The following is a 21,901-nucleotide window of genomic DNA, read 5'->3' as shown; positions in this document are numbered from 1 at the left end:
AGTACAAAGACAAATGCATGGAATGTATAGTATCCTTAAAGGGGATAGAATTTACTACCATGGTTCCCACTGGTTATTGAATTCCTTATTGAATTCCTTATCATCTCTCTATTCCATTGTAGACCAAACATCCTAGGATAGTTTCTCAATGGTGACCAGCCAGGCATGTTTTTTCCATGTTTCTCAATTTATCACGATTAACGCACCTACCATATAGGCTATCTTGACGGCTTCCTGGGACACTAAGCTAGTGGGGATGCTTGCACGGATAGGCGACAATAGAAATATAATTCACTTAGGATGGTAAAAACAAATGTTGCCAGTCGAAAACCTGTGTCATGTGCTGATGCAAAAATGAAATTTACATTTTATAAATATCTGTCTGAATGTCGGCAATCTCTGTACATCTGTCTGTCATGCAGATTATTCAAAATACTTGGCGTTATATTGCATACTTATGTAACTGTCTCTGGTTACTACATGATTATGTATATTGAAACAAAGAATTTGACAGAAGATAAGAATCATTTGGCCCGTCTGGTCTGCCCATTTTTTTCCCCCTTCTGTAAAAATCTTTAATCCTGTTTTATACTCAGGATGACCTTATGCCTACCCCACGCATTTTGAATACACTGTAGATTAAATATCTTATGTGTGTATGCATGTATAGAAACAGCAAATAAAACAGTGCGTCTGACATCCTTAAACCCACATTTGCACCACCAGTCTTTAATTTAATCATCGCTTGTGCTCCTTGGATCATAATAAATGATTCCCTTTAATTGGTTGAATTTTGTTTGGTTGTAAAATTCTACAGCATATTTAAACTCATCCTTATAAGTCTGCAATTTTTTTATTGAATTATGTTGTTTTGATATCAGTGTCCCCTTTTTTGCCTAAAGTGATGTATCCTGAATATTTAAGTGATTGAGACCTTGGACACGTGACATCATAATAACTTTGAAAGCATTTCAGCCGAAAAGGAAATTGATTGTTTGCAAATCTTAAACGGAAAAGAAATCTCACTTTTCACTTGCAATAACTAGCACATTGTCCATAAGAGGATCAATATCTCTTTGTATGAGTAGCTGCCAATTACCTCTGACTTGGTCTTGTAATATTTGTAAATTAATTGAATCACGTCGTACATGCATAATGTTCTGGGTCATAAGTCTGTTCCTGAGGACAAATCAGTGAGTGCAAAAAAATGCTGACTTTATTATGAAAATCCAGGTTAATTACAGTTGTTGGTGCAGTATGTCTACGGCCGCTTGCAGTAATGACATATATTTCCTTCTTCTTTTAAATATATATCAGCCCTTTGCTAATGTGGCAAACGTGTATGTAAACTGTATTCCCTAAAAGCAGCTATTTGAGTAGCAATGTGTGTGACCTAGTTTCTCACACTGACAAGGATGCACAAATCTGCATTCAACCAAACAATCTTTCTATAATCCTGTTAAATTCTTGGTTTTATCTGAAATGTACAATTTGTCGTTGTTGAGTCAGCAGTGACAGTTATCGCATATAGGATGTTAAAGCCACAGATAGTCCTACTGTTTACAGTAATCTAGCCCTTTGCTATACACCCATAATGGTTTCTACTTTTCACTTAGAAAGCTGCTTCATTCTTTTTCTAATTTTGTTACTACAGTTATATGTTGTGATAATACACTACAGGGATTATGAATGAGGTGCAAAGTACAGTAATAGCAATGGAGCAATCACCATGGCAACCAATGGAAAGGCCGTGCTGTTTGCTTTTTCTTCCACTTTGATCTAGAGCTGTCATTTTTACATAACCTTCTGTTTCAATATATTCATGTCAGAAATATCCCAAATGTCATGACTAATAATTGGTTTTGTCTCTGTATAGAGACTCAGTAGCATTGGGCATGTAATATCTCTCATATTTACCCCTATAGAATTACTAGAAATTGTACTCGAAGGTAATGTATATGATGAAATCTATAAAAATATGGGGTAATCAATATATTTTTTGCAAGAAATTACAATAGTATAATTGTAATTTTATACAATACATAAAAGTATAAGAATAAGAGTAGCAAGGACTCTTGATGCCTGGAGAAGGGTCGGAGGTGCCATTCAGCACCCACATCACATCTGCTTTTGGAAGTATTGCCCCCAGACGGCTCAAGTGGACCCCATACTTTAAGACATCTGGAGTATTTGCCCTTTGTTCTGGGTTGAGCATTTGCAATGAAACAATTTTTAGATGTTTCATGGTTTTTGCCAAAAAAGAGCGCATTCATTTGTTTAATCCTGGGTGGTGTTACATAGGTGAATACTAATCTAATGACAGGATGGTGTGAGCCGTACATGATAATGGTACAGCTTCGCCAATGAGGGTTAGTCTGAAATAAGAGGCCTCAACTAAGAGGTTGACAGATTCTAGGCTAGAAATCTTCAACACACAGAATAAGAGGTAGGGAGGGGGTTAAGTGGAAGGATTGTACCTTCAACTCCCCTTGATGGCCTCGCTTAGAGTTGGGCTCTGCCATCATACCTGTTATATCTCTTGTTGGTCGTATTTTTCTTTTTCTTTTTTTTGTAACATTCCGCAGCAGCGAGTGCTCTATTTTTGGTTATTTGTGTATCTTACTTTGTATCATTGTTTATACCGTACTTCTCCGATTCGTGCTCCGTTAATATTACACTGGGTTACCTGTTGCTACACGCGTGCTTCAGGGTTACTCGGACTCTGGATTTTCGTCTACGCATGATCCGATCAACATATTGCAGGGGTGTCCAAGTTTGTTCTGCAGTGGGCCACTTCATCAGAATTGTATCCGTGCGAGGGCCGCACTCATTTTTCACTGTGTGAAAATATGGCCTTTAATAAAATATGCAGATTAAAATAAGTAAATGACACAAAACCTTTACTTTTCCTCTCACTGATTTCTGGGCCTAGAAAGTTTTGTGACTACAAATTCAGGATTCTGGATAAGTTAAAATTAAATAGTTGTATTTATTTTAGGGATACACCGAAATGAAAATTCTGGACCAAAACCGAAAATTCAGGGTTCAAAAAAAAAAAAATGACCCCCCCACATACTTTTAATAAAAGTAAGTTGCACACCAAAATTGTACAAAAAAATTATATATTATGATTGTTAACAGCAATCTCAGGCATACCCAGATTCCAGTATGTACTGGTTGGCTGGGCATTTTACCAGTAATTTTTGTCCAATTTTAGTGTGTAACCACACTTTTATTAAAAGTAACACACCACAATTGGACAAAAAATCAACAATATGACTTGGCATGATAGGAGTGTGATTGCTAACAGCAAACACACTCTTTTCATACCCAGGCAACCAGTAAATGCTGGAACCTAGGCATGATGGGACTGTGATTGCTGTTAGCAGATTGCTGTTAGCAATCACACTCCTATCATGCCAAGTCAGCCAGTACATGCTGGTACAGGGTGGCCATAAGTGCAGACCCCATACTGCTGGCAGCATCAATACACAAGGGGGGCAGCTAGCCAGGTTTCAGCATGTACTGGCTGACTTGGCATGATAGGAGTGTGATTGCTAACAGCAAACACACTCTTTTTATACCCAGGCAACCAGTAAATGCTGGAACCTGATGATGGGACTGTGATTGCTGTTAGCAGATTGCTGTTAGCAATCACACTCCTATCATGCCAAGTCAGCCAGTACATGCTGGTACAGGGTGGCTGTAAGTGCAGACCCCATACTGCTGGCGGCATCAATACACAAGGGGGGCAGCTAGCCAGGTTTCAGCATGTACTGGCTGACTTAGCATGATAGGAGTGTGATTGCTAACAGCAATCTGCTAACAGCAATCACAGTCCCATCATGCCTAGTTTCCAGCACTTACACATCCATGCTATCACACACACACTCATTCATTCATATACTCATTCATTCACACATTCATTCCCTCACAGGCATACTCATTCAAACAACCTCCCCCACCCCCTTACCTACTACAGCTCTCGATGCCGCTCACAGACTTCAGCAGGGGGCGCGGCCTCCCTCGTTCTGCACACAGAGGAGGCAGGACTGGAGCAGAGAATAGACCCACCCACAAGTAAGCGGCAGGGCTTGTGATCCTGGCTGCCGATCTCACGCGGGCCGCACCTCGAGGTCACGGCCCGCGGGCCCCATGTTGTACGCCCCTGACATATTGTCTTTAACTCGTCTGCTGTTAAGACTTGTGGGTCATGGCTATCTGCTGTCCTCCTCTTTTGTACTTCATCATGCATATTGTAACAGTTTTACTTGTATCTTTTCTGTTATGACAATATGCATATCTAATAAACGGAAATTTGAAGAAAAAAAAAAAAAAGTAGAAGGATTGTGGATTGTAAGGTTAGGTTTCGGCGTAAGGACAAGGATAACATTCACCTCAGTAAATATCTATTTCTAATGCATTTTGTTTTATATAATAGCCATTATATAGACATATTCCTTTCAAGAATACAGATTTTATAAAAAAAAAAAACACTACTTCAGCCTAGAGTACTGTTGCATAATTGAGTTGTTTATAGTGTTTTATGTATTCTGTGTACAGATATGCAGTGCTCCAAATCACGGCAGAACAACAATTTCATGTATATATTTGTTGATAGAATTTAGATCACTTTCTAGATTATGTCTAGAAATATTTAGCTGTGGAATTTTGTTAGAGGACATTAGATTACTCTAGTGGTTCTGTATAACAGATCACAATTTCTAGGAATGCAGCAGGTTCACATAACACTACAGGTGAGGTAAGCATGAGAGAGGGAGTGGGTGAGTAAGAGGCGTAAGGGAAGGTGTATGCAAGATTGAGAGTCTATGTATAAGTTTGTGTTTGTTACCCTGAGTATGTATGTGTAAGTGTGTATGAGCATTAGTGTGTATGTGTGGGTGTGAACATGAATGCGTAAGTGTGTGAGCATGAATGTGTAAGTGTTTATGTGGTCATGAATGTGTATGTGTGTGAGAGGTAATATGTGTTAGCATGAGTGTGTATGTTTGTGTAAATGTGAGATTGTGTGTAAATATGTGAGCCAGTGAGTTACGGGGGGGGGGGGCAAGGGTCCACTTGGCTTTACCTGCCCTCTGGGCCAGAAGGTGCAAAAGTTTCCTCTGATGGAAATTGTGTATAGAACAAAGTTCCTTAGCAAATAACTTATATCCCACAGTCAAATGATAAACAGGCTGTCAGTGGATAAAAGGATAAAATGTCAGTGTATTGCTTGTTGGCATTTTTGTACTTTTTTTTTTTTTTAACAAGGTTGAAATAAACATCACTGCTTTTTTTCATCACCCACAATCCAGGCTGTTTACATGATTTCAGTTCAATAAATACTACTTTTTTTATTTTGTTTGGGTGGGGGTATTGAATTGATCTATTTTATGTTTCTCTGAACAGGTAGGTTTTTTAGTGTTTAAAGTTTTATACAAGGGAGATTCTGATCAGATGTGGTACCTGGAGTAGAACACTATACTAAACAAACTAGCCAGTCATGACAAAAAACATAGACCGTATCTAATCTCTCAGCCAACATTACAATGGACAGGAGCCAAAGGAGGTTATCAAGGAAAAGCCTCAGGGCCTGGATGGTAGATGTTGATACCTATCTTGTAGCAGTGCATATGTTAATTATGTCTTTTTGCCTAGGGGTATGTACTGCAGAGGCATGAATGCATTAAGGTGAAAAACATTCTGGCTATGGACATTACACAGGCTAATTTGTTCCTGGAATAGGAAATATTTTGAAATTGTTATATTACAATAATATGTTTTATTTTGCAAGAATTTTTAAAAATGCTGTTTTTCTGCAGTATGATCAGATTTCTGTATAAAGACCAAAAACGACATTGCAGAGTGTGTGTTTATGTTCAGGAGCCTAAGATTCTGCTCTGTTTTGAGTTCTGTTTATTACACTTTTAGATGAAGGAATACAGCTACAAGGACAAGTACGAAATGAGACTAATATAAACACATGGCACGTTTGATGTTGATTTTTCATTTTGTTTGTGTGTGGATACCGTGCGATTGCTGCCATTTAGAAAAGAATAAATCAAAATGTCTAGAATAATGAGCTTAAGAACCACACATCTGATGCATTTACAATAGGACCTTTGCACACTGCATTGGCCTAAAATAGATCTTTCAAGCAAACTCTTTCATGTTAGGCGATTATTTGCTACTTGAAGCAGGCAAGTAATTATTAATTAGTCTAATAAACACATTTTTTTCCTTTTGCTGTGAGTATTCTTTTTAACTGATATAGTAGTACCTACGCAGTAGAGGGTAGACAACATTTTGTCTGTGTAATTGTATTCAGCAAAACTGAGAACTGGATATTTGTTTCTTTCTTGGCATATTAGGATACATAAATGTATACTATGGATCATCAGTGTCACAACTTTTCAGTAGTTAATTGATTAAATAAATCTTTGTGACCCCATGATTATCAGCAAGCCCTAGGCTGACTGTCCATCATTGATTTTTAAATCCCACAAAAGGTAAGTAGCAACCTCCTGTCTTACCCTTGTATTGAACAACAGAAAGTAGTCTTCCTACTTTTCAAACCGTCGTCATTTTAATTTTCTTTTTATTGCCTGTGTGATTGATCATTTAATTGTGCCTAAGAAGAGAAACCTTGCATTCAGTTAAGGAGAATAACATATTCTCCATATAACAGAGGATCTGTATGCTGACCTGTCCTGATGACCCTTTTTTAGTCTAAAACTGGCATAAACTGATGATAATGCTGGTGGCATGATGGTTCTCCAATGAGAGCACTTTTCCCAACCTCTCCTGGGCAATCCATAAAGTAATAATGTAATCCCAATTTGGTCCTTAGTCACCAGGAAAAGTACTTAAAATATTAAAATAGTATTGTTTATTTGCTCAGACTGGATTGTGAGACATTTCAGGAGTTAAATTTCAGGAATGTATTTTTCAGTTTGTATTGGAAAAAGGAGAAATAACTCAAAATACATAGTTTTGTCTCAAAATCGTTTCACAGCTCATCAGCTGTGAATAAATTCTACAATACATTATAGATCTTTAATGCAATATTGTAGGTATACCATGCTTTATACATAACATTTATACTTCTGAATATACATATAGTCCATCCTATTATAAAGGGCATCTAAGATCCAAAACTGACTTTTAATGTTTATTCTTAAATAGCTTTAAGTCTCGTCTTTTACATGGACTACGGACTGCTTAAGCTGAGGCCTAAGGCAGTTGGTCCAAGGGGGCATCAGTCTCTCTGGATAATGGGACAATTACAAGGGAGATCTCACCAACTAACCTATCTATGTTATGGCAGCTCAGCCTCCATAGACTTCATTAAAATGCACTGCATGACTTTGAGGTTAATAGTTGAACTAGTTCAATATAATCAATTATTTAGCCACAGTGGGTTTATGGTTGACAGGGCAGCCCTGTTCATGGGGAACTATTTAATAGTGTAATTTGGAGACATGAATTTTTAGCAATCAATGTTGTTGCTACCGTCAGTTTACAGCTTGCAGTCGCATCCATATTCCGATACAGTAAATTCCTGCAGCTGATGGGCTGTGATTTAAAATCTCAATGGTATTTCTGGGCTGGATTCCTCATTTTAAAATCCATTCCCTCTCCTTATTAAGTCATCAACTGTACCCAGCGATGTGTTTACCTTTGGCACAGCCTGAGGTCCAACCCAGGGCAGCAACACCAGCCACCTCCTCGGAGGCCACCTTCTTCACTACATTAAAGAGTGAAGTCATATTCCAGAGCTCTGTGTCTTAAATGCAGTCTCCATGACAGCTTCCATTGTGTGAAATGGCTGGTTGTGGACATAGGTGTGCCTTTTGATGCTCCTAGTAGTTTATGATAGTAAGGGTCATGTGCAAATGCATGGAGAGGAGAACATTATTCAATTTCTAAAACATTACAGTTCAGTTTAAAACTGAAAAAATAGACCTCAGCATTCCTACCCAACTTTTTTTTGCAGGAAATATATGCATAACAATGTTAGTGTGTACGTGAATTTGAGTGTTCAGGACCTTAGGGGTCTCTTCATTATATTAAATAATTCCATCAGAAGTAGAGACTTCTGAGGTCCCAAAAGCGTACGCAACTCTACATATTTTTCTATGTTTTCAACCTTGACTAAAGATTCCATCTTCTCTTGAGCCAATATGGCTATAGCCATCCAGAGGTCACCCTGAATAGCACAGGGGAGGAAAGAACATCCATGCCTTCAGTTTAAAACCATGGTTTATTTAATACGTTGAGTCCTTGGAAATATACAATTATTCTTTATACTATATTTTTTTTCTGGCAAAAGCTATCGCTTCTCAAAGTAATTTTCAGATTTGGGATCTGAGATGCAAAGTAGGTTAATCTGGTAGATTGCAATGTAATAATCAGAGAGCTGCTTTGCTTCTCCTTGGGTTGTAATGTAGAAAATGCACACACGTGACTGGAAACATGTATTGATGGACTTCTGAGATTTCCTGATCTTAAAATTATATATATATATATATATATATATATATATAACAAATCCAAAAGGGAAGCACTCACCTGAACTAGCATTATTTATAAGGGGGTGCTGCTGAAGATTATACACAATCCATAGATGAACGCACTCACATAAAATAGGATATAAACTCTCATAACTATAGTTTTTATTAAAAACACCTTTCTAATATAACAAAATTGGAGATTTAGTCACATCATATGGCCATATTATGCTAAGACCACCACTACACCACAGGTACTCCATTACGTTTTTAAGTAGCTTTAATAAAAACTACATGAGAGTTATGAGAAGTTATAACCTATTTGATGTGAGTGTGCTGATCTATGGATTGTGTATATATATATATATATATATATATCCAAAAGTATGGAAAGCAGTTCTATGCAGATTCACATAAAGTTAAGTTGTTGATGGATGAAAAAATATCATTTCAGGGTTTTTTTGTTTTTTACAGTGGTTTAGTGATCAAGTATGAAAACTTGGATTTTTTCCCGTGTGAATTAATTTGATTTCATTTCTAAAGGAGAATATTTATATCCCATGACCATAGACATTTAAAAAGTATTAAAATAAATCAGATCACTACAGATGTGCTGCACATATCAAAGTGTACAGTTCTAAATATATTTACGTTGACGCAAATTTACCCATCACAGATTAATCCAATTTATAACACCGCTAAAACATATGGAATGTAAAACTAAACAGACAAGATTTGCCTATAGATCTACTGAATATTATTTAAACAAATCAATTTTCTAGATTTTGGAACATACTATAGCTGTCGCATGTGTATTGGTATGCATGTCACAAATTGTTGCTACTGCATGGTCTAGATGGTCTAGAATGTAGAGGTAAATGGGAACTATTCAGTGTGGTATAGACAAAAGTGGATCTGTTATCTGCTATTGTCGATATGATTCCTCATATAGACAATATACAAATTCAAAGTTTTCTACTAATTGAAATGTCTGCAAATCTTTTGTTTCCATGCATTTTAGACATATTAAGTATTATATGTATTTTTACACAGTATATACTGTATGTTACACATTCAAACACACACACACACATAGCACCAATACATTTGCTTCTGTATGCACCAGAATAAATGTGTATAAAATATAAAGCCTAAAGCATTTGAGTCATGCCGAGTGTGTCAAGGTGACAATTGTGAAAATGTATCCCTGTGGATGTTTTTTCTCCAAAAGACAAATTGCAGGTCCATTCAGTTAGATAAGTTAAATATTTATAATGTCATTGTTATTTCATATTTTTACAAATGTTTACTAATTCAGTGCCGGTTTTTGCTGTACTAGAGGTTTGTATCAGCCCTTTTTATTTCTCTTGGTTAAAACAGCATTTCTTTTAAATGAATGGTCTTGCTCTCTAGTTCCTGACAGTTTTTCACACTTTATCAAAGTATAATCAGTAGTTCAGAGTACAGTGTGTCATCATTTGGACAATATTGTATCTAACTTCTATCCCCTTCTTCCTGATTCTCTTGCAGATAGCAAAGCTATGGATGAAAAGGTTCTAAATTGCATCTTTTTCCCCCCTGCCTTTTAGATGATTTTGTCTCGTAGATCTTTGTGATTATTTGGCCTGCCCCCCCCCCCATTTTATATGTGAAATAGTGCATGTTTCCCATTCCAGCGTCATATCCCTCTGTTGTCCTTAAAGAACACCAAATATGCCAAATCGTTAAACAGCTTACTCCTTGTTCTGTGGACATCTTTGTTTATCACAAAAGTCTTTTTCTTGGGGGAAGATGTGTTTAAGCATATTATGTATTCTTTGTACCTGTGTTTTGTTTTTGTGCTTTTGATGTATATTTTTTTTTTGCAACATTATCACTGAAAACCCATTGCTTACGTGTTTCAGATATCGACATTTACTAAAGTCTTAAAGTGGAGATGAACCTGCTTAACATCTGCCACGTTAGGTGTTCTGTGTAGATAGCATTTTTGGAAATAAATCTGATTTTTAAAATTATTTTCTTTCCCGCAAAAGGCACGAATAGTTGGTGAAAATTCTTTGAATGCATCCAAACTTTATGAAATCCAGACATCTGGAGGGTGAGTGATCATTTATATTTTACTGAAAAATAGGCATTTCATATATTGCTTAATCTGCTTTGGGGCGTTTTTGGTGTTTCTAACTCGTTTAGGATTTGCTAGTATGAGACACAGTACATAGAGGTCTGGGTGATGGAGGATATTTCTCGAATTTATGCATAATATAGCGTTAATGCGAGGTAGAAGACATACATGACTACAGTTATCCAAGCAGAGCACAATGTATATGTGTGTGTTTCAAATAATATGCTATTGTATATGTATCTTATCAAAGGCCTCATCAAAATGTTGAGTTGGAGGTCCTCTGAGTTATCTTTCACCTTACAAATATGTTAAAAAATGTCTCACACAGCATTTAACCTTTTCTCCTTTTCTAGAAATGTCATGTTTTTAAAAGCTGATGAAGTACAGTTTTGTTTTGAATGGTGTGGTCAGAAGCATGGCCAGCAGGTGGACTTTTACCAAAAATTTGGCCCTAAAGAGGTACACTTGGGAGTTATGCTCTTGAGAGCCACATTAACTGTCACTTTATTACAAACCATAGCTGTTCTCAAGTGTCTGGTGTTACAAGTCTGACCACAGCAATATATTTTACCTCGCCTTTACCTCAGAAATCCTCCTTAGTCCCCCCTCGGTTAACTTTTCTCTGAAGACAAGACTCAGGTGTTTGTGAAACAGAATCAATCTTTATTTTGGAGTAACCACACATTTTAACACAAAACATTAATCTGATAAAGTGTAACCAGATTATACTTTAACTGAATGTTCACAAGTAAACAAATAATCTGCATAAGTGTCACATTTCTCCACTTTAGGACATAATGCAATCAGCACCCGGAGTCTTTTCCTCTAGCTCAGCCTAGGTGATGTGGTGTATGTGACAAAGGAAATGTGACAGGCGAATAGTGTCAAATGGGAGCAGTCCTTATTAGTATACCCTTACAAAAAATTACTGCAGTTTTTCTGAAGTAATACTGCAGTTTTTTGGACATGAAAAACTGCAATACTGCACTTTTACTGCAGTATTACTGCACATTTACTGCAGTTTTACGGCATTTGTACTTCACTGTACTGCAGTTTTACTGCACATTTAGTGCACTTTTTTTTTTATACTGCAAACCTACAGTTGTACTTGCAGCTTTATTGCATTTGTACTTCCGTACAAAAATAACTGCAGTAAAACTGCAGTACAGTGAAGTACAAATGCAGTAATACTTCAGTAAATGTGCAGTAATACTGCAGTAAAAGTGCAGTATTACTTCAGAAAAACTGCAGTAATTTTTTCGTAATGGTAGGGATCCGCTCGCGAGTTCCATGGAGAAATAGGTTAAGCTCCAGTTCTAGATGCGGCTGCACACAGTACGGCTAAGTGGTTCCTAATACCGGCAAACCAATAAGTCCAGGGGTATAATGAGGAAAACCCGTTCATACCGCAACCATACAGCAACCCACGCCGTAAAACATACTCAGGAGAATAAATGTCTGTTACATCAAGTTTTTGGATTACAGTAAGGATTTCACCAGCATCTACACCAGTGAAAACACACAAAGCTATAAAAACTATAAATGAATGTTTTCTCCCATAAGGGGGCTGGAATGTAGAGCGTGATGGAGGGCTGCTGCTCCTTCTAAACTCTCATAGCAGACCTAAATCCTTTTTAGATTTGATCTGTCTAAACCACGATCGCTCCTCCTCTTTCATGCAGCCGACTCAATCAAACGTCCCAGCTTCCCCAATGTATTGCTCTTATTAGTATTGTACGTGCATGGATTCATTTTCTTAAATACTAACATTATCTTAAATACTAACATACTAGAATGAGAAGTTAAAATTAATTTCTCCAAAATATTGTTTTGAGGAAGCTTCATTAAAATTCAGTCCTAAATTTAGCACTTAAAAATAGTTTAGACTTTAAGAAAACATGCCAATCAAGATGTCTTGTGAAGAAAGCTCATGCAGCAACCAAAATAGATTTTTGTGCACCTGTCAAAAATAAAATGTAGCGCTGCCTGCATTGAAAACATAACTTTTTTTGTTAACACATGTCTTGTTTATTTAACTGGAGGATCAAGAAGTTTGGTTCCTCTGGATATTATCTTGGTTAGACCGGAGCGGCTATTTTTGACCGTTGACATTGCTTTATTCTTAATTTATACCAGAAAAGAAGTACAAAAAAATCACTGTAATTTGTAAAACAATCATTCTCCCATCACTGTGGTGTTAATTTAGATTTGAATATAAACAGGAATTTTTTTTTCTTTGCCTTAATTTTATGATAGAAATTATTTGTGATTTATAAGGTGTGCCATCTGGGTAGAACACTTCAGTGAGCAGCAATTACTACACTTTGTATATTTAAAAAAAAAATGGTGCCCTCTTCAATTTTTTTTTTTTTTTTTTTAAATTGTTTTATAACTGGCATCATATCTTAGTTTTGTGTGTCTTTTAATGCCTCCCAGTAGTATAAGAGATCGACCTTGTAACTGGCCCACTGAGGAGCATTGCCCCTGGATTTGGAGTAGGGGGGCTGCAACCACATGGACCCAATTTCCCCCTCTTTACCTACCTAGGCCAAAACACATCACTTGGTGCAAGGCTACAGGCCACTTGGTTGTAATTGCCTTCTCCGGCCCAAAGGTGCCCCCCCCATCAAGAGCCCATATGGTATAACTTAAAATAACTACTGGGAAGCAACGCCATGGTGTGTCGCTCATCATACAGATTTGGAAAGCAAGATTTAGCAGTAAATGCATGTACGTAGTTTTCATTGTAATAAAAATCCTAAAATCATTAATATTGATCAAGGTCAGTGGGGCAACCTTTTGTAAATCTCTATGCAGATGTAGTTGCAGGGCAAAATGTACACCTTCCTTTACACTTCCTTAACAAAGACATTGATTGCTTATCAATAACCATCTGTTAGCGCTGTCAAACAGGGGCCATTATGTTTTATGCATTTCACAGGGCTGCTTTACCAATGTAAATCTGTGCTGCTGATATGTAGTATGCATTTTAAATGTCCATAAGCATTGCCATACAAGCAGTTGCTGCTAAGACAGGTGCTAAATATATAACCTCTCTCCAGTAATAATAAATTATTACTTTGGTATTAGAAATAATCTAACAAGCATGGGACAAAAAATTTAAATGATAACAGTGGGAAATGGAACAAAATGTTCTTCTTTAACAAAAGTTTAAACTTGTGGACGTCAGGAAAGCTCATTTTTAATAAATGCAAATACCTATTAAATATACCTTCCAGGTGAACATCTCTCTGTTTCTTAATTTATTTCCAGGTTTCAGTTGTGTCTTTTGGTCTCTTCTGTCTGTCAAGGAATACATGTTATTGGTATTTATTGACATGTTACATAAAAACAGTCATTATGCAATGTGAAAGGCATGATATAGTGGCCATAGGTTGGGTTTCCTAAAAAAAAGAGACCATATTTAAAAGTAACATACTATCATTCTACAAATATAAAAAAACTGCTTATTTTACTTTATATGATGTACTTTCGTAGTTGTCAAAATAGTTTATTGACTTGTGATGTAAGCATAGATCCATGATCTTGTATTTTTGCCACAGCAGACAATAGAGGTATCAAGTATTTATATTTCTCTAGCTATTGTATGGCTCAGTTATAATGGGGTCATTTCTGTGAAAATGAGTACGGCAAAAGACAAGTGGATTTTCCCTGGTTCTAAATAGAATGCAGTCTTGCATAGAATGCATCTGCCTACAAAGAGCTCTTTTGCCGTGTTCCCAGCCTGACCAGTGACACTGTCAAAGTTCTGTTTATTTGAAACATTAGACTGAGAGACAACAGAGCAACGCTTGGCTGTGCATTAGCTTGTTGTATCGTTACAAAACACAACCTGTAGATTGGTTTACAAGTACCCATGGTAATCAAAGTGAATGAGAGGATGCATTTTCTGATCCCAGACAGTGTATCTACTTACAATTATGATTTTGTAATTACGTTAATTCTGTGTATGTCTGTCGAACCATCGATCTATGGCACAGATGCGTTTGGTACAAAGTCTGTGAGCCAAATGGGCGTTATTCCTGCAGTTTTGCTAAGCTGGAAGCTGTCTAATGATTGTCTGATACAACATTGTATGTTAACAGGTTACATTTAGCATCATTCTGACATGTTGCATACTATGCACATTTCTGGCGCCCATGCACTGTATAAAGTATAAAACCATTGATAAAGTGCATCAAGGATAGCAGTATTCAACCATAAGGGCCAGACGAGATGTACGTGAGCGATGTTGCTCAAATACCTTGTAATATGGCAACCTAGCCTAAGCATGTCAGATTTGTTGGAATTATAGCCAAAATAATCATAAAAGGTCAACAGTATGGGAAACTCTCTCGCAGGATGCTCAGGGAACTGTTTTGTAGGTTGTTGCCCCAGGCCTAACAAAGGTCACAAAGCATTGTGTCCTTTGTAAAGACCAGATGATGATGATAATAATAATAATAATAGTAATAATAATAATCGTAGCAATTAATCTCGCCTAGAATGCAATATACTTGACATTCATTTGTTTTGTTTTCTCTGTCCTTAGTTATAGAAGAAACACTACTCATACACTTTGCCATTTGCTACACCTGATGGCCAGGTAGAAGCTCTGAGTATCTGCACATGTTCACATTCATAACCATGTCATCCCAAAGCAGCTATGCTTAACTTTGAGCCGAAATGTGTTCCTTAGCACCATCATCAATGTAGCCTGATTGTGACACCAGAGATTCCAGGAGCAACTAAATGGAGAAGCTTAGCATTCCTCCAGAGTGTTTCTCATTGGACACAGAACCCTAGACCTTTTTACTAATTCAGTTACCCATTTGTGTCATTTCACCTACTCTGCTGAATTTGACACTTTAGCAACTAAACCCACCATTAGTATTACCATTCTTACTACTGTTACATAGCCAAATGCTTCTTATATAAATAATGATTTAATGTATTTGTTATAGGAACACTTAATTGTAACATGATGCAAAAGCAGGCACCAGATCCCTCAATTTCCATCTCCATTTGTTGCACTCCCCAAAGAAATGTGTGACCCCCTTTTTCCCTCCTCAGCCAGAAGATCTGCAGGAGGCTGTATCTTCTTGGCCCATCCCTGCAAGAGGAAAGACCACCGATAGAGATGAGGTAGCCCAAAGGCCTCCCTACCAAAAAAAAAATACATCTTAAAAGGATATAGTTCCACCATGGCCTTTCCAATTATTAAAATTGTGAAAACATTTTGGTGGGCACATGTGTACAGTGCAAAAAATAAGAGTGCAACATTAATAATACAAAGTGCTATTATGGTCCCAGCACTTTAGACTGGAATATAAAAAAAATCCTACACCTCCATCCAGCCTAAAAGTCTGGGGCAGTGATAGGTAAAAAGAAAAGGTGCCTGGAAGGGCCCGAGGTACACAGTCCATTTATCTGCAGGTGCCAAACTACCACTGCTAGTGTAACCCGCACATTGCACTCGGTGTGACAACCTCACCCAGAACACCGGACCTGGTCTGAGAGCTCCACAGGGACCTCGGAGCTTCAGGCTATCTTGACCATAAGGCCAGAAGATTAAGCTTTCCCTCTGTCACAGATACTCTCTTGATCTTTAGCCAAAAAGCCGAGAAGAGATTCATGTTGAAGAATAAACAATGCAATGACAGATCTGCTGAGGTTTATTTGCATAGCATTCTAGAGAGTGCAAGGAATATTTTGTTATTTCTCACAGCAATCATTTTGTATCTCTGCAACTGTGTCTTTTTGTTTATTTAATGTTTAAGAATGTCTTCTTTGGCCCTGTAACAATAAAATATTTCTAGATCAAAGCCAAACTTTATTACAGAAACATCTCAGTAATGTGTCATACATGATTCATTGGACGTTCCTTGAAATATTTACTATTTTATTAGTACTAAAGCTTACAAGTGATGAGCACCACTGATAACGGCTAAATGGAAGTTATGGTAGCGTGAATTAATTTCGCTTTTTGTTCCGTTAAGCTCAATGGGTATATAAAGTGGCTCCCAAGGTACTTATCCATTGGAAGACATGCCAAGTTCAATTCTGCAAAGCATCACTGTGAGTTAATACTGCTAGGTGTGTTCTTATATAGAGAGTACACTAGAATCTACAATATCTTTCAGCCAGTAAGTGCCAAGACTTCTTGGAGTATTACTCTCATCATCCTCAGACAGCAAGAGGTTAGCAATGGAGCAGTAGGAATTATAGTCCTTCAAATGAACTCCACGAGTTTGCGTGTTCCTTATCTACAGCATTTATTGGTTATGCACAATCTACTAGTAAATCAGAAACAAAGCTTCCCATTCATTTTATTTTTAATCGTATTAACTGATAAGACTGAGTGCCAAGAGAAATGTATGATTCACTTATTTGGAGGATTGTGTTCATATTTCTAGTAAATAGCAGCCTAAAAGAACAATCTAATGTACTGTATATTTTAATATGAAATCTATAGAAAAGGAGATTATTTGTATTTATTTAAGAAAACCGTGTGTGTTTGGCATAGATAACGCTCTTTAACATCACAAAAGGTTATTTTAAGGGGCTTTGTTGCTGTCTTCTGTTGGTACCTTCTTGTGTATAATCCAGGTATATTTGACTTAACGAACAAAAGACGCCGTGTTGGATCTTTTAAACAGCATTAACTGGGATATATTGATAGATGGCACGCCACTGCGTATTTATCATTTAATCACTCACTGTTGCTTTTCTTTGTTGCTAGTGGTGAGTAAAACATCTAAAACATCCAGTAGGTAAAGTGAAGGACTGATGCCAGACTCATTGCTGCCTTGTGCTTAGTTTGTTTTAAATAAAACAAATCTTTCCATAATATACCGTATTGGCCCGAATATAGGCCGCACTTCCCCCCCTATATTCGGGGTCTAGCGCCCGACGGGGGGAGTCCCGGAAAGGGAGATTTTTAAAGCACATCTTGCAGACGTGCCAGCAGCGGAGGTTGTTTATGCTTGCATCACCGCTACCAGTTAACGTCTGCGCGAACAATCTTCCTTGCCGGTACTTCCCACGGCGGAAGTGCCGGCACCGGAAGTTGAATACGCGTTATGCGTAGATTTCCCCCGCTGGCCCCACAAGACCTTGTGGAGTCTGCACCTGTAAGTCTGGTGGGGGGGGACATCTTGGGGACAGAGTGGCAGCATATCTGGGGGGGGTAGAATGGCAGCATATCTAGGGGGGGTAGAATGGCAGCATATCTGGGGGGGTAGAATGGCAGCATATCTCGGGGGGGTAGAATGGCAGCATATCTCGGGGGGGATAGAGAGTGGCAGCATATCTCGGAGGGGGGATAGAGTGGCAACATATCTCGGGGGGGTACATCTTCGGGACAGAGTGGCAGCATATCTCAGGGGGGGCAGAAACTTTTTTCTTTAAAAAAGCACCTAACTTTTAGGGTGCGGCCTATATTCGGGTGCGGCCTATATCCGAGCCAATACGGTAATTTATTTAAGATCTGCAGTGAATATATTCTTTGTTGGGTAGAATAATTAGTTATTAGGCTTTCCACTTTAGCGAGGTCATTTACGTCTGTACCTCTTTTATAACTGAATATGAACATAGCATTGAAGAAAGATCATTTCCATTATGGTCATTATAATTTTAAACTAGGCATTGCCAACTCATGTGTACAACAAATTTCCCAAATCAAGCAAATTTTGCTACATATGTATCTTCTCTGTGTCATGATGTGATCTGAAAAGTCAAAGGCTTTGTTTCCATAGCAGCAGAAAAAGCTTGGGACTATTAAGATAATGAAAGGCAAAATCACAGGCTTTTTTGTGTGTTTTACGTGTTATTGTATTCCTAGCAAATATGTTTGTGAAAATAAAAATATTAAAATAATAATCACTTATATATATTCTTGACTTTCTGGGGTTCCACACATTAATCTTAACGTAGGTGCCTTTAAGCTGACGAGTTTTCCGCCAACAGAAAGCCCAATCTTTGTACCTTTTTTGTGTGCCCGGTGCCTAGTTTTTGCAAAATGCTGGAAGTCCTCCTAGAAGACACTTGCCTGCAGCTGGAAAATAAGTCTTGTTATCAGCCCTGTACTGGCATATTCAGGACTTTTTTCAGCCTGATAGAAGATATAAGCAAGTTCTATGCAACTTTCTACATAACGTAAGATCTTATAGTGCCATAAGTGTGGAAATTATAAGTAAGCTATATCTGTATAATTTATTGGTTCTAATACTTTCAAGAAAAAGGAAATAACTTGCCTTTCCTGGATTGTTGTATCAAGATCTTTAGGGGGTCCTTTCTGAATAGTAGAAAAGAAAGCAAAATAATTTCCTTTCACTATATCCCCCAGATTATCGTTCTATGATTTTATAACAAAAAAACCCAGTAATGCTGTGCATTGTAATGAGTGAACGTACCGTTCCAAAAGATCTGTGTGGGAGCTTTGTGCATTTCGGAATTATTTATTTACCTAATTATTTTCCTTGTGCTATTTTCTTCCCCTATTTGCGTACGTCTGAATATGATATGAATTACAAAACACACCCTTTCCGTATTATAATGTGTATGATTTCCCTTCCAAGACCAAACGACTCATTATATCGCAACAAAAAGTATAAACAGTATAAACTGTTTTTGTTGGCTTAACCAAGCGTCCGTTAACATAATTTGTGAAGTAGAGAAATAAATGAAAAGAACATTGGCAGCAAATGTTTCATTCTGAAAAATCAGGGTTTCCCTTGGGTAATTTGAACGAGTTTGGTATTGTGCAAATGAAGACTGAACAAAAGCAAAGAAATCAGTAGTGCCTCTTTTTTGTGTTTGAGAAACAATCACTAAAGGGAATATACTAAAGAGGAATAACAATTTGTTGTTGAACTTTCTCCCAAGTTCTATTGCCTTCCTTTGGAGTCTATCATAATTACCGACACCTCAGAGGAATGACTAATGTGTGTTGAGTTAAGAAGATAAGTACATAAATGCTATTGAAGACTCGGTTTGGCAGACAAAGACAAAAGCAATACATTGAGAAGAGAAGGCCCTGTCTCCAAGCTTACAGTGTCTGTTTAGGGCATATATAAGGTAATGGGTGTTCAGGGTGCATGTGTGGTAGATGTCATCACAAGATTGTAAAGGCTCAAAGCCAGCGCTAGAAAAGAAGAGATTGTGTCTTCTCTGCCTTACCAGTCTAAGGGTTGTCAGCTTTCCAAACGATGCTCTTTTAAATATTAAAGTTTAATTATGTTTTGACTCATAGATGTTGATTTTATTGTTGTATATAAACAGTGGCGTCGCTACAGGGGGGCAAGGGGGGGCAATTGCCCCCCTTAGGTTATTCCTTGCCCCCCCTGTTGCCCCCCCGCCGAATTTGGAACCATCCAGCGGATTGCCCAGGACAGTCCCGCAATGGGACTTTAAGTCCTGGGCAGCCTGAAACGCTTTTTTTTTTTTTTTGGACGCGGAGGAGAGAGAGGGGCGCCTAGCAACCGCTCGGCCCCCCTCACTCTCCTCCACGAGGCCTCTACCTCCGCCGCAGTGCCGGCGTTTCATACTGAGCGCCGGTATATGACATCATATCTGGCGCTCAGGAGTGAAGACAGAAGCCTCGTTCTCCCGCCGCAGGACTTTAAAGGTGAGTGAAATACAAAGGGGGTGAGTAGGGATAGAGGAGGGAGAGGGGTTAGAAAGTGATAAGGGAGGCAGAAGGGGTAGAATGTGATAAGGGAGACAGAAGGGGTAGAATGTGATAAGGGAGGCAGAAGGGGTAGAATGTGATAAGGGAGGCAGAAGGGGTAGAATGTGATAAGGGAGGGAGAGGGGGTACATGTTAATGAGTGAGTATGAATTAATGTGTGGATGCATTGTGTGAATGCGTGAGTATGCATTAATGTGTGAATGAATTGTCTGAATGAGGGAGAGCATGCGTTAATATGTGGATGAATTGTCTGAATGAGGGAGAGCATGAGTTAATATGTGGATGAATAGTCTGAATGAGGGAGAGCATGAGTTAATATGTGGATGAATAGTCTGAATGAGGGAGACCATGAGTTAATGAGTATGTGTGCATCATAGATGTGTAATTGTGGAAGGGCAAAGATGGCACTCACCGGGGAATTCTCTCTGACAGCGGGGGAAGGTCTGCGCGATGGACGCAGACAACCCCCCCTGCTAGCCGCACCTCCTTCCGGCTGCAGCAGAAGTCTACACGCAGCACCGGTAAGTTTTGGGGGACATAAGGCATTTCTGTAGGCAGAGTGCTCTATGAAATGCCTTTTAACCCCCTTAATGCCACTCTGCCTCCAGAAATGCCTTTTAACCCTCTATACGCCACTCTGCCTCCTGAAATGCCTAATACCTCCCTATATGCCACTCAGCCCCATAACATGCCTTTTAACCCCCTAAATGCCAGAGTGGCATATAGGGTTATAAGGCATGTCTGGAGGCAGAGTGGCACATAGGGGGTCAAAAGGCATATAATGGGTCACAGTGGCATATAGAGGGTTAAAAGGCATATCATGGGGCCCAGTGGCATTTAGAGGGTTAAAAGGCATATCATGGGGCCCAGTGGCATTTAGAGGGTTAAAAGGCATATCATGGGGCCCAGTGGCATATAGGGGTTTAAGGCATTTATGGGGCAGAGTGACAAGCCTGGGGGCAGATGTGCATAACTGGGGGCAGGTTGGAAAATAAAAGGAATTAAAAACAAAATATTTTTCTCAATCATAGCTTTTATAAAAAAAAATAGTTTACATGAATTAACATTTACTATAGGAAACTTTTTTCCTATAGGGTCGTCTTATATTCAGGCTTTTTCTTTTTTCCTAAATTAATATTCAGATTTTGGGGGGTCGTCTTATAATCAGGGTTGTCTTATAATCGAGCAAATGCGATAATACCTGCAATGCTGTTTCCATGTATTTATTTGATCTATACCTGCAATGCTACGTTTTATATATTGTTATTGTATACCTGCAAATACAGGATTTGTATATCTGATTCTGTTGATTTGATATATACCTTCAGTGCTGAGATCACAAGTGAATTTCAATTGATCTATGCATGCAAAGCTGGGTTTGTGTGTTAATGTGTTGATCTATACCTGCTATCGGCAGCAGGGTCTAATATATATATTTATATATATATATATATATATATATATATATATATATATATATATATATATGTAGGGGTAGTAGAAGTATTATTAAACGGTCATCTACAGACACCAGACAAGCCAGAAGGCTTGCTTTTCCCTCAGAAATCTCATGGTGCT

The 21,901-nt window shown here is 38.1% G+C and overlaps 1 protein-coding gene across 1 annotated transcript in view; it reads left to right on the top strand.

Annotated features, from left to right (window-relative positions):
- UNC13C (unc-13 homolog C) overlaps positions 1-21,901 on the top strand; it is a 218,151-nt gene that overhangs the window by 19,772 nt on the left and 176,478 nt on the right. Inside the window, exons 2-4 of the mRNA XM_089488232.1 lie at positions 10,041-10,063; positions 10,544-10,608; positions 10,732-10,737. Of these exons, the coding sequence (XP_089344358.1) occupies positions 10,041-10,063; positions 10,544-10,608; positions 10,732-10,737 (94 nt within the window). The remainder of the gene's footprint in view (positions 1-10,040; positions 10,064-10,543; positions 10,609-10,731; positions 10,738-21,901) is intronic.

This window comes from Sceloporus occidentalis, unplaced genomic scaffold (genome assembly GCF_023333645.1).
Source record: "Sceloporus occidentalis isolate IW3139 unplaced genomic scaffold, rSceOcc1.0.p SCAF_37, whole genome shotgun sequence".
Taxonomy (NCBI): domain Eukaryota; kingdom Metazoa; phylum Chordata; class Lepidosauria; order Squamata; family Phrynosomatidae; genus Sceloporus; species Sceloporus occidentalis.
The sequence above is the reverse complement of the archived record's forward strand: the minus strand, read 5'-3'. Positions and strand labels throughout refer to the sequence as shown.